Here is a 15,506-nt window from a genome sequence, read left to right as displayed (position 1 = left end):
TACAACACAGAAAGATGCATCACTGCACACTGCTTGATGACTGCACTACCGGAAGCAGCAACCCTTGATGCGCTCTTATATTGTAACAAGTACTGTGGCAAACGCTTTACTTTACTCCATGCCTAGGAGGGCAGATACTTCTTGTATCTCCATTTTACACACCAGACAACTGAGGCACAGGGAAATTATATAACTTGTCCAAGGCTAAACACAGCAGACAAACTTGGGGCAGGAATCTGAATCAAGAAAATCTGGCTTCAGAACCTGCCTTCTTAAACAGTAAACTGTTAGAAATGATGCGCAAGTCTGGCCCTCAGCTTCCTCGCAGGAACACCGAAGTTGTTTATAACGATGTCCATAATAATGACATTCTCTGTCAGGGGACTATCGCTATCAACCCTAAGTATCACGATGTTATTAAGATAAAAGTTCTATATAAATATGAAGAGGTGGTGGTTTATTTAATACTCATAGCTCACACCTACTTTATCCCCAAGAAACAAAATTCAGGCAAAGATACACTGAACCTATAAGCAATCTTACATTGTTCCTAGCAGTTCCCTAGAGGTAACAATTATAGCTTTATTAGTTTTCTATTGCTGATGTAACAGATCACCACAAGCTTGGTGGCTTAAACAATACAGATTTATTATCTCATACTTCTGTAAGTCAGAAGTCAGAGACAGGTTTCACCAGGCTAAAATCAACATGTCGGCAGGGCTGCACTGCTGCTGGTAGCTCTAGGGGACAATGTTCCCTTGCCTTTTCCAGCTGCTAGAGTCCACTTGCAATCCTTGGCTCCTAGCCACCTTCCTCCATCTTCAAAGCCAGTAACAGTGGGTGAAGCCCTTCTCGAAATGCCATTTCTCCGGTTCTCTCTTCTGCCCACCCAGATAATCCAGGATCACCTTCCCAACTCAAGGTCAGCTGATTAGCAACCTTACTTGCTTCTGTACCCTTAACTCCCTTTTGCCATGTGACGCATTCACAGGTTTGGGCATGCAGACTGGTCAGCTTGGAGGGCCATTGCTTTGCTGACCACAGGAGCTAACACTTATTAAACATTTTACTATATGCCACATAGATACTTTGCAATAAGTAACAATGATCAATAATGAAAAAAAGTTAAGTCAATATATGCAGAACTCTGGCTGAAGAACTATTTTTTCAAAAAGAAACTACCTGTAATATTGAGCTTCTCAGTTACACATATTATCTCTTTGGACTAGAATTAACATTGGCATTAGGCAGAGCCAACTGGGAATTTTTAGTCCCACTTTTTTGGTGATAGTCTCAGGGTATTCTACAACATTCCAGGTCTCTGGTTATCTGCAAACACAATTACCTGTATATTCTATTTGGTACAGCTAAAGTGCTCTTTGGTGTCCCAGTAATACAGTATGAAAGAAAAATGCTTCTGAGCAATAATTAAGTCTGCTAAAATTATCTGAAACTTTGCTGGTTGAAGGTATTTGGAAACCTGGATAATTTGACCAGTCTTTTAAATTCTATAACGATTTAATATAATCAACCAATGTCAAATTAGAGATCTTAGAGAATAAGATAAATATTGCTTTTTCACTTGCAGTTCCAAAGATTCATGAATTTCTCCAGTTTCTACATTTTACTTGGGAAGCTTAATAACAGTGATCAGTTTACATGGTCATGGCTAAAATCCTTTTGATCTAAAAGTTGCCTGATCTTTACATACCTTTAGGTTTTGAAGAGGACATCTTTATTTCAAAAAACCTCAAAGTTATAATTTCAAATGATCCTTTCTATATTTTCAATTACTAAATTGAATTCAGTAATTTGGTCTCCATGTATTCTAAAAGAGAATTCCATTGAATTAAATCCTTTTAGAAACAAACGACTAGAGGTATACTTCTCATGGCTGCTAGTATGTTAAAAATAATGTCTAATCCATGTTTCAACTTTATTAAAAAAGGTTACTCTGAATGTAGCCTTTTAATATAAATAACCGTATGATTTAACAGATAGGAAGCAATCTCCATAATTCTAGGATTCTACTAACTTGATGTATGGCCAAAACTAGAGAATCATCTACTAATTTGATGATTTTCAAGTTTCATTTAATCGAGTCCTTTAAAAAAATTTTTTTTTAATTAATTAATTTATTTTTGGCTGCCCTGAGTCTTTGTTGCTGCACACGGGCTTTCCCTAGTTGTGGTGAGCAGGGGCTACTCTTCGTTGTGGTGCCCGGGCTTCTCATTGCGGTGGCTTCTCTTGTTGCGGAGCACAGGCTCTAGGCGCGCGTGCTCAGTAGTTGTGGTGCATGGGCTTAGCTGCTCCGCGGCATGTGGGATCTTCCAGGACCAGGGCTTGAACCCATGTTCCCTGCATTGGCAGGTGGATTCTTAACCACTGTGCCACCAGGGAAGTCCCCCCTCAATTTTTTTTTAACATCCTGGAACCCAATTTCTGCTAGACGTTTGGACTGGGTCTGGTAATAACCGGAGACAAATTAATATATGAAATAAGCCTAAAAAGTCCATGAAAGAGGAAAAATTTGAAATGCAATAGTTTGATCTATAGCCTTACTGTCCTTTCGTATTCCATATAAACACTGGTAGGTAATTTACACTTGGAAAATGCCACCAAACCTGCAGAAAGTATTAAATTTTACTATAGATTCTACCTTTATTAAATATAAGTACACCAAATATAAATGTTAAATGGGTAACTTTTAATCAAGCAATACCAACTAAATATTGAATGCTCTAAACATTGTAAACATCTGAAGAAGAAAATGCACATTTGTTCATCTTACTACTAGTAAAACTCCAACTTTAAACAGTATGTTACTTTTAAAAGTAAAGCAGTTAAAGAAATTTATGTCATCAGATAAAGCATAAAATTAGGTCTTGAAAAGTGTTCCAATTTACGCTCTAACCTAATATAACAGAACCTATTACAAAATGAACATAACATGGTAACCATTTAAATTTAAGTACTTTACCAAAGTTCACTCTTCCTAGTGAAAGCAGGGAAAATACATCTAAATGTTTAATACTAAAGTCATAAAAATGCATTAAATGTATCACAACAGTAATTTAATCATTTTGGAAACTTAAAAATATACATATTCCAAAATGTATATCTACAGACTCAGTTTATTTGCTATCCTATGGTCCAATATAAGAGTCTTAAGACAACTGAAAAGTGGAACTAAGAACTTCAGGTAAATTATATTTTCCATGTATGAAATAATAATAAACCTTTTCTTGGTCAATATTTAGAAAACTGATTTAACACAGAGTTTTAAAAATGACACCATTTCTGTTTCTGATCCAAAACATACTGCTTTAAGTCTCTAAGTAACAAGTTTGAAATATAAAGTTTATGAACATTAAAAATTATCTTTTAATTATATATAGAGAGATCTTTATATTGTAGAAACAACAGTTGCTAGATTTTAAGAGAGGGCTATATAAAGTAGAATATTATAAACAGCTAAACCCATTTACCAAGCCTATTTAATTGCATCATTTTGCTGTTACCACAATTTTTTCCTAAGTGCTGTAGAACATTCTCTGCAGGAGGGAACTCATGCTTTCCAAAGAAATTCTATAGGTGAAGAAAAGAAGGAAGAAATCAACAATTAAATGTGCTATGCTAAATCTAAAATTCCAGAAAAGTATATAGTTATCAGTACATTCTACTACTAAACCAACCATTGTAATTAAACCGATTTATCATATAAACAAACATCATATATACTTATTTACCATTAAGTTCTACCCCTTGACTAAGCATATCACTAAACTCAGTAAATACTCAGAAGTGCAACTGTTGGATCATGTGATAATTCTAGTTTAATATTTTGAGGAAGTGTCATACCACTTTCCACAGTGGCTGCACTATTTTACATTCCCATCAGCAATGCACAAAGTTCCCAATTTCTCCACATCCTCACCAACATTTGTTATTTTCTGTTTTTTTGCGGGGATACCAGCCATCCTAATGGGTATGAAGTGGGTATCCCATTGGGGTTTTTTTGTTTTTTTTTAAATAAATTTATTTTTGGCTGTGTTGGGTCTTCGTTGTCGCGTGTGGGCTTTCTCTAGTTGCGGCGAGCAGGGGCTACTCTTTGGTGCGGTGCGTGGGCTTCTCATTGCGGTGGCTTCTCTTGTTGCGGGGCACGCAGGCTTTAGTAGTTGTGGCACGTGGGCTCAGTAGTTGTGGCTTGCGGGCTCTAGAGTGCAGACTGAGTAGTTGTGGCGCATAGGCTTAGTTCCTCCACAGCATGTGGGATCTTCCCGGACCTGGGCTCGAACCCGTGTCCCCTGCATTGGCAGGCAGATTTTCAACCACTGCGCCAACAGGAAGTTACCCCCCCCCCACCATTGTGATTGTGATTGCATTTCCTTAATGAGCCTATTTTCATGTATTTATTGTCCATTTGCATTTCTTTGGAGAAATGTCTATTCAAATCCTTTGTCTATTTTTAAATTGGGTTTTTGTTTTTGAATTGCATTTATTTATGTATTTATGGCTGTGTTGGGTCTTTGTTGTTGCGCGTGGGCTGTCTCTAGTTGTGGCGAGCAGGGGCTACTCTTTGTTGCAGTGCGTGTGCTTCTCATTGCGGTGGCTTCTCCGGTTGTGAAGCACGGGCTCTAGGCACGTGGGCTTCAGTAGTTGTGGCATGTGGGCTCAGTAGTTGTGGCCTGTAGGCTCTAGAGCACAGGCTCAGTAGTTGTGGTGCACAGGCTTAGTTGCTCCGTGGCATGTGGGATCTTCCCGGACCAGGGCTCGAACCCGTGTCCCCTGAATTGGCAGGTGGATTCTTAACCACTGCGCCACCAGGGAAGTCCCCCCCTCCAACGTGGTTCTGATTGCATTTCCTTAATGACTAGTGATAATGAGCCTATTTTCCTGTGCTTATTGGCCATTTGCATATCTTCTTTGGAGAAATGTCTATTCAAATCCTTTGTCCATTTTTAAATTGGGTTTTCATTGTTGAGTTGTAGGTATTCTTTATATATCTGTATAGATAAGATATATAGATAGGTAGATATAGATATATGATAGATATATAGCTATATTCTTAATATCCTTATCAGATAATATGGTTTACAAATATTTCCTCTTATTCTGTGGGTTGCCTTTTCACTGCTGATAATGTCCTTTAATGCACAAAAGTTTTAAATTTTGATGAAGTTTAATTTATCTATCTTTTCTTTTGTTGTCTGTTTTTGGTGTCATATCCAAGAAATCAATGCCAAATCCAATGTTGTGAAGCTTTTCCTCTGTGTTTTCTTCTAAGAGTTTTACAGTTTTAGGTCTTACGTTTAGGTAATTTGATCCATTTTGAGTTAGTTTTTGTATACAGTGTTAAGGCGGGAGTCCCCAACCTTTCTGGCACCAGGGATCGGTTTCATGGAAGACAGTTTTCCCATGGGGGTGGGGTGGGGGAGGGAGTGGGATGGTTTAGGCGGTAATGTGAGTGATGGTTTAGGGAGTAATGCAAGCAATGGGGAGCAGCAGATGAAGCTCTGCTAAGCTAGCAAGAGGCTCACCTCCTGCTGTGCGGCATGGCTCCTAACAGGCCATGGACCAACACTGGTCCCCAGGGGTTGGGGAACCCTGGTGTAAGATAAGGGTCCAACTCTACCCCAGAGATTACAACTATACTCTATTTATCATAGTCTGATATCAACTGGTAGGTGTAGAAAAGAATTAACATAGCAGGCCTGAGATGACAGTCATCTGTAGAAAGCCCTGCTTGCAAGCCTGGCCCCGGTGTCTAGGAACTTAGTTCCCACCAATCCTAGTAGTGACAAGAGTGGCTCACTGTGCCGAAACTGTAGGAACAATGTAGTTTGTGCTGAACAGCTGCTTTCCTTCTGAGAGTCTGGAACCTTTGGTACATGCTAGATGTTGGGTACCTATGTGCCCAGCCTCCAACAAAAATATTAGGCACTCAATCTCTTAATGAGGGTAGACAACATTTCTTATGAGTTGTCATAACTCATTATACTTGAGGAAACAAGCAGGTCTTATGTGACTCTACTCGGGGGAGGACTCTTCGAAGCTTGTGCCTGATTTCCTCCAGACATCACCCTATGTGCCTCTTCCCTTTGCTGGTTTTGCTCTGTATCCTTTCATTGCCATAAGTCATAGCCATGAGCAAAACTATATACTGAGTCATGTGAGTTCTCCTAATGAATCACTAAGCCTAGGGGGTGGTCAATTTATATGCTACTATTGTCATACATGTTAATTATATTAGACCCTATAAAATACCATTATTCTTGTTTTATACAGTATTAGTTGATATAAACATTCTGATCTTCAGTACATCTGCATCTCTGACCTTTCATCTAAAATCACTTTCCTTCTTCCTAGAAAACACTGTTTAGTATTTTCTTTAATACAATGGGTCTTCTAAGTAACAAATTATCTTAGTTTTTAATTGGGTAAAAATATATTTATTTCATTTATTCTTGAAGGCTCTTTTCCTGAGTATAGAATCCTAGTTGGTAGAATTATTTGGTGGCTTCTGTTGAGAATCAGATGTCAGTTTAATTGTTGCACTCTTAACGTAATTTTTTTTCCCTCTAGCTGCTTTATAGATTTTCTTTTTGCTTTGAGTTTTCAAGAAGTTTTGTGTGTGTGTGTGTGTGTGCATGTATTGCCTTTTATTTCTCTTGTGTATCCCTTATTCATAAAGCTTTGGGGCTCAATACATGGTTTTGATTGACTTTCAGCAGCTTTGCATGGTGGTCATAAGGACCATATTCAGGCAGTTTTTCTAATGCACTGAAGCCTTACTTTCTCTGCTTGGGATTTGAAAGGGCTTTACTACATTTCTGGCTTAATTTTTTTCATCATTAAAAATTTTTTTTCAAATATTGTATCTGACCAATTTTCTCCCTCTTCTTTTTTTGGTTAAAACTCCAGTTGCACAAATAATTAGGCTTTCTTGGTATTTCTTTATGTTTCTTGCATTCTCTTTTGTGTTTTCCATCCTTTTACCTGTGTGTGTCATTCCATAATTTTTCTGACCTTTCTAATTCTCTAATTTGTCTAATATGCTGTAGAACCTATTAACTGAGTTATTCATTTAAGTAATTCTATTTTTTATTAATGGAATTTCCATTTTAAAAATATTTCCAGTTCTATACTAGAATTCTCAATCCTGTCTTTTGTCTCCTTGAGCATAATACATCTGCATTAATTAGCTTTTGCTGTGTAACAAATCACCTTCAAAACTTCGTGGCTTGAAACAATGACCACCTACTATTTAGCCTCTAATTCTGCCAGTTAGCAATGGGCTGGACTCATTTTGGTGATCTGTCTTATCTTGGTTTGGCTCACTCACGCATCTGTGGGCAGCTGCCAGGCTGGGTAGGCTATCTGCTCATCTACGCTAGACTCTGTCACATATTAAGGGCAGCTGGCTGTAGGCTGGAATGTCTTCCCTATCCTCCAGGTACAGTTGGTCCTCCATATCCGTGAGTTCTGCATCTGCAGATTCAACCCACCTTGGATTGAAAATATTTGAAAAAAAAAATTCCAAAAGGCAAAACTTGAATTTGCTGTGTTCTGGCAACTGTTTACAGCATTTATATTGCATTTACAACTATTCACATAGTATCTACAATTGCATTAGGTATTACACATAACCTAGAGATGATGTGAAGTATACAGGAGGATGTGTGTGGGTTATATGCAAATATTAAGCCATACTACATAAGATATTTGGGCAACCTCAAATTTTGGTACCCGCGGTGGGTGGGTGTGGGGGGGAGGTCCTGAAACCAATCCCCCACGGATGCTGAGGGGTGACTGTAGCCTCTTATCCTCTAGCAGGCACCCTGGGTGTCTCTATGTGGCTGTAGCAAATTTCCGAGAGAGCAGAATGATCAAGGGCTCTTGAGGACCAGGCTTGGGAATGGCATAACTTGTCAAAGCAAGTGAAAAGGTCAGCCCAGATTCAGGGGGTGGGAAAACAGACTCCACTTCTTGATCAGAGGAGCTTCCAAGTCACACTGCAAAGGGGCATGGTTATAGGGAAAGGAATAATTGTGGCTGTTTTTGCAAACAATCTATCACATACAAGTATGGTTTTTAAAAGTGTGTCTGGGGGATTCCCTGGTGGCACAGTTTAAGAATCCGCCTGCCAATGCAGGGGACACGGGTTCGAGCCCTGGTCCAGGAAGATCCCACGTGCTATGGAGCAACTAAGCCCGTGCACCACAACAAGAGAAGCCACCGCAATGAGAAGCCCGCACACCGCGACAAAAGAAAGCCCACGCGCAGCAACGAAGACCCAACATGGCCAAAACTAAGTAAATAAAATAAATAAATTTATTTAAAAAAAAAAGTTTGATAACTCAATTAGCTGGAGTCCCTGTGGGTAATTTCTATTACCTGGTGTTCATGCTAGTTTTCATTCACGTGGTCTTATTTCATTTGTGATTAGTTATTTTTGATTGTATACTCTTATTTACAAAATTATTAGTATATGCAAAAATTCTGGTAGAAACAATTTGAGGCCTAAAATGATACTACCTTCTTCCAGAGGATTCTTACCTTCATTTCTTCTAGGTGCATGGCAGAACTAGTAACCCCAGATCATCCCAATCTAACTTAGGTTCTGAAGCTGAGTTACAGTCCCTCAGAGGAACTATCTACTTCTGGTTCAAAGTTACTCTTGGAGTGGAGTAACCCATTGGTGTCCCAACTCTACTGCTGAGGCCCCACCCCCCTGGCTTCAGTGCTATCAGAAGGGTCCCTTTAAACTCCTAGCTGCCCCACCTGCAAACAGTATTGGGGGAAAGTAGTCCCAAACAATGGGCATATTTCCCTGAGACTAATCTTCTCTTACACTGGCCAGATAATTTATGGTATCTTGACAGTTCTCCAGTGCCTTCAAGCAGATGTCTTTATATTTATTCAGCTTTTCTAACTGCTCTCCATGGAAAGTTGGCTTTACTCACCTGGACAGCTATAACTGGAAACAAATCCCCGACCATTATTTTATAAACAGGGATTCTATGTTTGTGTGTGGCAATTTAAAAATACATACACACATTCTCTGATACACCCTTCTTCAAAAGCGTGGGCTGCACGTAGTGACTTGCATCTGATGGAATGTGGCAGAAACGACAGGGTGTGACTCCTGAAGTTAGGTCACAGAAAATACTGCAGCTTCCATCTTGCTCTCTCTCTCTCTCTGATGGCTCTTGCTCTGAAGAAGCCAGGTGTCATGTTGTAAAGACACTCAAGCAGCCCTATGGCAAGGCCCATGTGGTGAGAAACAGAGGCCTCCTGCCAACAGCCATGGGAATGAGCCGTCTTACAAACAGGTCTTCCAGTCCCGATCAAGCCTCCTAAAAACCACAGCCCAGGCCAACATCTTGACTGCAACATCACGAAAATCGCTAAACTAAAACCACCCAGCTACGCCATTCCTGAATCCTGACCTGTGAACTCTGAGATGATAAATGTTGCTTAAGCCAAATAATTTTGGGGTTATTTAACATTACCCCAGATAGTTTTGCATTAATAGTTTACAAATACAGTATGCTTGTTTTTAGCTTTTATGTTACTTTATTATTTTCAATATAATATTTTTATTTGAAAAGAAAATGGAATCCATAGCTTAAAATGTTTACTATTTGAATATGAAAGGTATGACTGACTTACCTCTTATTGCTTCTTTTACACCTAACCGGAAGCAGAGTTTTCCAAAACAGAGGAAGTCATTCTCACAATAGCATTAACAGACAGGCCACTGAGAGAGCCTTTATGATGCATTCTAACCTCCTGAAGAGCGTTTCTAATGTGATCTCTGTGCCAAAGGAAGACACGCATGAGCATCTGCCCTCTCCAGAGCAGCACATTCTAGATACGGCTAAGGTACTGAAAGGAACGGGAGTTTACTTACAACTTATGAAACCACTTAAAATGCAATTGTAGTCACTACCTGCCAGCTTTCGGATGTAGTTCAGCCAGTCTCTCCATGATCTTGGTAAAGCTACGCAGGTTCGATGTATTTGGAGGTACAAATTGAAAAGGTGCATCAGGTAGTAATTTAGTGGATCCAATCTGTTTACAATTTTTCTTGACACCCTAAATAAACATTTTTAAAGTTTTATTTAAGTCAGTAACGATTACATAGAAATAATCCAGCTTATTCTAAATTAAAAAATTACAAATAGTAAAATCAAAATTCCTAAGATATTTATGTTGATTTGGGATTAGTTTTTCTACCAAGTAATTTTACTTGAGATGTATTCAGGGCCATTTATTTAAAAAATGCCAAATACATGATGAAGTATAATATATGGGCTATGTCAAAATTAGCTTTTCTCAAACAGGATTCTCATCTGATCCACAGAACACAAAAAATGATGTTAACTATTTTCTCAATTTTCCCTAAGATAGGACATAACTATTCCATTCTAGATGCATAGGAGAGAGAGTCATTTGCTATATACAATGGATATCTTAGGCTTAGGACATGAAGGCTGAATTCTCTTACCCAACCTGACAGAGAAAGGCTGGTCTACATAGTAATTATATGTACATATTTATATCATATATTCTATATCTTATTTACTAAATGTTCAATGTACACAAACTATATGCCCAGAACATGCTGGAGTGGGGGTGGGGAAACTAGTGCTATAAAAAAGAACCTCCATCACTTATGTATCTTATAATTCAACTGAAGAGACAAAATTAAAATGATCAATTAATTACTGTTAGCCATGCAAGTAGGATATAAATTATATGAAACCACTGTACATCCCATAAAAGTTCAACAAAGGAGGAGCGGATACTTTCAAACCTAGATGAAACGTCAGGGTAAGATATACAAAATATTAGATCTACATCAGAATAGTACATATTTTACTTATTTGCTTATTGCCTTATCTCCTTCACTAGATTTAAGCTCTGTAACAGCACAGATTTTTGTCTGTTTTGTTCATTGCCACTTTCCCAGTGCCTACAATAGTGTACACAGTTGGTATACTGTTTATTGAATAAATAATTTTGGGATACAATAAGTTTAAATAGCAGTTGGAACCACAGAGAGGATGGGTTTCCCATGAAAGAGCCAAACTGCTAGTAAATAACAGTAGCTACTATTTACGGAGTACATTCTCCATGACAGGCACTGTTCCAAAGAATTTTCTGAATTAAACTCATTTAAAGCTCACAACATTTGTGAGGCAGGAACACTTACCCCCATTTTATTTTATTCTTTTAAAATGACTTTATTTATTTTATTTATTTATGGCTGCATTGGGTCTTCGTTGCTGCATGTGGGCTTTCTCTAGTTGCGGTGAGTGGGGGCTACTCTTCGTTGCGGAGCATAGGCTTCTCAATGTGGTGGCTTCCCTTGTTGCAGAGCACGGGCTCTAGGAGCGCAGGCTTCAGTAGTTGTGGCACTCGGGCTCAGTAGTTGTGGCTCACGGGCTCTAGAGTGCAGGCTCAGTAGTTGTGGCACACGGGCTTAGTTGCTCCGTGGCACGAGGGATCCTCCTGGATCAAGGCTCGAACCTGTGTCCCCTGCATTGGCAGGTGGGTTCTTAGCCACTGTGCCACCAGGGAAGTGCCTATCCCCATTTTAAAATAAGGAAGCTCAGACACAGAGGGCAGTAACTCGCCCAGCCCATGAGTAGGTAGCAAAGCCAGGTTATGAATCTGTTGTTCTTAATCATCACTACCTCTTATTATAGACGATAAATATTTTCTAAATGAATGAACATAATGAAAAAATGTTGAGAATCTGAGAAGAAAGGTGACAATAAACTGCTAGAAAAGTAAGAGTATAGTTTAACAAAGACAGCAGTTAAGAGCTGCCCTGTCCACACACTCTAAGACAACATACTCCTACCCTAGCCCACGGTGCCCTATTTATTTATGACACATAACCTTCCCTCTACCAACTCCATGACCTGCTTCCTCAGCTAACAAGACCAAGAGTGGTGTTACCTGAACTCATGAACACCAAAATCATGGGCTGGATCAGATTTCCTGTCTAAAGAATGTGGAACTGGAACAGAGCAAATGAGTTAGTCAAATGATGACAGGAGCTTGAACTGAAAAGTACTGTAGAGTTAGAGTTAAGCAAAATAAAGCCTAATGGAGGAAGAGAGAAGTCACGAGCAGACAGAGAAAGCCAGTGTGCAGAGAGAAACAGGAGGATGGAGCTTACAGGCACGCAGAGGCAAGAAACCAGGGGCACTACCTGAGAGAGGCAGGGAGGAGCCATAGCTCCCAAATTTCCAGCTCAAGCGCCCGCAGCCTGACTGCAGTTTGCTTCCTTCCTTCCTACTGTGGATTGAGGTTATGCGCCAAAAAACCCATCCTAAACACAAAGTGTCACTGAGATGAAAGGAAAAGAAAGAGATGAAAGAACGGAATGACCGGCACCAAATAGGCCAAGTGGTCAAAAAGAAGGCAGACAGGCGACAGAGCGATAAAAACGCCATTAGTGACTACAGGAAGAGCACTGTAAAGAAAATTCTAGCGACGGGGTCAGGTTATCAGGATGAAGAAGAGAGACCATCCCAGAAGCCCAGACATTGGGTATAAACTACTTGGTTGGGAAGTTTGGCAGGAAAAACACAGAACAAATAAGGACAGTAACTTCAAAAGAATGAAAAGTCAAGTGAAAATGTGGTTCGGATTAAGAAGAGTTGTGCATAACTGTGAGTGGAGAAAGGTCTGTGGGTACAGAAATGGCACTAATGGTACAGAAAAATAATGGGATAACTCCAGGAATTAGGAAAGGATGGGGTAAAGGACATAGGGAAAAGAGATCCCTTTATCTTATTCTTATGGAAAAAACCAAAATTCATTTATTCAACAAATATTTATTCTTTCATCCATTTATTAAAAAGGAATTTTCTCGGATCTGTAGAGTCAAACTAATTCCAGTAAAAATCCAAGGACTTTTCTAATCGATAGTGACAAGCAGAATTATGAAATTTATACAGAAAGGCAAAGAGACTAGAATAGCCAAAATAAATTTTGAAAAAGAATGAAGTTGGACTTCCTGTTTCAAGACTTACTATAAAGCTATTATGATCAAGATAGTGTAGTACTGGTGGAAAGTTTAAGAGATAGAAGAGAACAGAGAGTCTAGAAATAGATCCACACAAATATGGTCAACTGATTTTTGACAAAGGCACAAAGATAATTCAGTGGAGACAGGATAGGCTTTTCAACAATGATGCTGGAACAATTCCATACACAACACAAAAACACAACCAAAAAACCAAAACCACCTCAATTCATATCCCACACATTATAAAATTAACTCAAAAGCTTTGTGACAATGGGTTATGCAAAGATTTCTTAGATACAACATTAAAAACACAAGTTAAGGGACTTCCCTGGTGGTGTGGTGGTTAAGAATCTGCCTGCCAATGCAGGGGACATGGGTTCGATCCCTGGTCCAGGAAGATCCCACATGCTGCAGAACAACTAAGCCCGTGCGCCACAACTACTGAACATGTGCTCTAGAGCCCGCGAGCCACGACTACTGAGCCCGTGAGCCACAACTACTGAAGCCTGTGCACTGCAATTACCAAGCCCATGTGCTGCAGCTACTGAAGCCCATGTGCTCTAGGGTCCTCATGCCGCAACTACTGAGCCAGCATGCTGCAACTACTGCAGCCCGCGCACCTAGAGCCCGTGCTCCATAACGAGAAGCCACCGCAACGAGAAGCCCACGCACTGCAACAAAGAGTAGCCCCCACTCGCCACAACTAGAGAAAGCCCGTGCGCAGCAACGAAGACCCAACGCAGCCAAAAAACCCACAAAAAACAAACAAAAAACCCCCCACAAGTTAAAAAACAAAACAGCGACAAACTGCAATTGGTTAAAAATTAAAACTCCTGCTCTGAGAATGACACTATTAAAAGAATGAAAAGACAAAGTACAGGCTGGGAAAACGTATTTGCAAAGTACATACCTATCTGATAAATGACTTATATTCAGAATATTAAAAAACTCACAGAACTCAGTAAGAAAATGCATAAAGCTAAGTGAAAGAAGCCAGACTAATAAGGCTATATAATATTCTACTCACAGGAGATTCTGGAAGAAGTAAAATTATAAGAACAGAAAACAGAGCAGAGCACAAGAGAATGTTTTGGGAAGATGGAACTGTTCTATACCTTGATTGTGATGATGGTTACATGCCTGTGGCATATGTCTAAACTCATAGACAGCAAAAAGAGCGAATTTTACTACATGTAAATTTTTAAAAGTCTATGGAATGCCTATAGGATGCCAGGCATTTTGCTGCGCAGTGGAGAGACAAGAGTGAATAAGTCAACTTTATCACCTTCCATGTGACGTTTAAAATCTCAATGTGGTAAAGATGAGAGCATGCATAATAAAATGACTATATTTTATGGTTTAAATAATTATGAGATGAGGTTAGCTGTGAAAAAAAGAATGATGAAAGTGTTAAGTAGCTACTTATAGAGTAACACTATCCAAGAATAAAGAGATACAAAGACTGAAAAGCACTGGCAGAGAGCCTAGTTACAGAGAAACGTTGTCTCTGCGGCTAGGCCTATAAAGATCTGTGCTTCCTCCAGGGACAACTGGGGTTGTACAAGAGCAGGTTAGGGCGGATTCAATGTTAGGCACAATTCAGACTAATGTCCTTATTCCCACTTCAAGACTGCTGTCCTGGAGTTATCTGTCCTACAAAGCTACTTATCGCAGTATAGTGTATATATGAAGACCATTTAAGGGCTTGATCAAGAAAACTAACCTTTTGGTCAAAAGCGAAAAACTCACTGTCTTGCTCAGATCCCAGCTGCTGCCTCGGCCTAGTTCTAGGCAATCTAGAAACAGAGGAGGTTGAGTTGACTTCTTTGCTGATGTTTTTCTCCAAATTACTGAAACTAACTTTATTTCCATTTTTGGACGAAAGTGGTGATGTATATTCTCCAGGAGTTTTGACAAGCCGCACATTTACTGATTTCCCATTTATTTCTGTACCATTCATTTCCTTCACAGCCAGCTTTGCATTATGGTTTTTTTTTAAAGCAAGAGATGCATATCTAAAATATAAAAGCAGAAAACCAAAAGGTTCTTTGTTAATGACTTTAAATGACCTCAAACTTCATTGTGTAACTACTGGCTAGCATATACCTTTTATAAGAATAACTGCTCTTAAAAATAAGTTACTATACTTACCTTGGGATCAGGAAGAATATTAAAATAACTAAATACAAAAAATTAAAGATGGGAAATAAAAGGTAGTTAGTATTTCTTCTGAATTATCACCTGTTAATTTTATATTAAAACGTAATGTAGGGCTTCCCTGGTGGCGCAATGGTTGGGAGTCCGCCTGCCAATGCAGGGGACGCGGGTTCATGGCCCGGTCCGGGAAGATCCCATGTGCCGCGGAGCGGCTGGGCCCGTGAGCCATGGCCGCTGGGCCTGTGCGTCCGGAGCCTGTGCTCTGCAACTGGAGAGGCCACAACAGTGAGAGGCCCGC

The 15,506-nt window shown here is 39.5% G+C and overlaps 1 protein-coding gene across 1 annotated transcript in view; it reads right to left on the bottom strand.

Annotated features, from left to right (window-relative positions):
- Positions 1-9,696: 9,696 nt before the first annotated feature.
- The window catches only part of RBM44 (RNA binding motif protein 44), a 19,671-nt gene continuing 13,861 nt past the window's right edge, over positions 9,697-15,506 (bottom strand). The window contains exons 12-14 of the mRNA XM_024752783.1: positions 14,775-15,066; positions 9,956-10,101; positions 9,697-9,820 (exon numbers count right to left, since the gene is read on the bottom strand). Of these exons, the coding sequence (XP_024608551.1) occupies positions 9,697-9,820; positions 9,956-10,101; positions 14,775-15,066 (562 nt within the window). The remainder of the gene's footprint in view (positions 9,821-9,955; positions 10,102-14,774; positions 15,067-15,506) is intronic.

The sequence above is a fragment of the Neophocaena asiaeorientalis genome, unplaced genomic scaffold (assembly GCF_003031525.2).
Source record: "Neophocaena asiaeorientalis asiaeorientalis breed wild unplaced genomic scaffold, Neophocaena_asiaeorientalis_V1.1 scaffold294, whole genome shotgun sequence".
Lineage (NCBI taxonomy): Eukaryota > Metazoa > Chordata > Mammalia > Artiodactyla > Phocoenidae > Neophocaena > Neophocaena asiaeorientalis.
The sequence above is the reverse complement of the archived record's forward strand: the minus strand, read 5'-3'. Positions and strand labels throughout refer to the sequence as shown.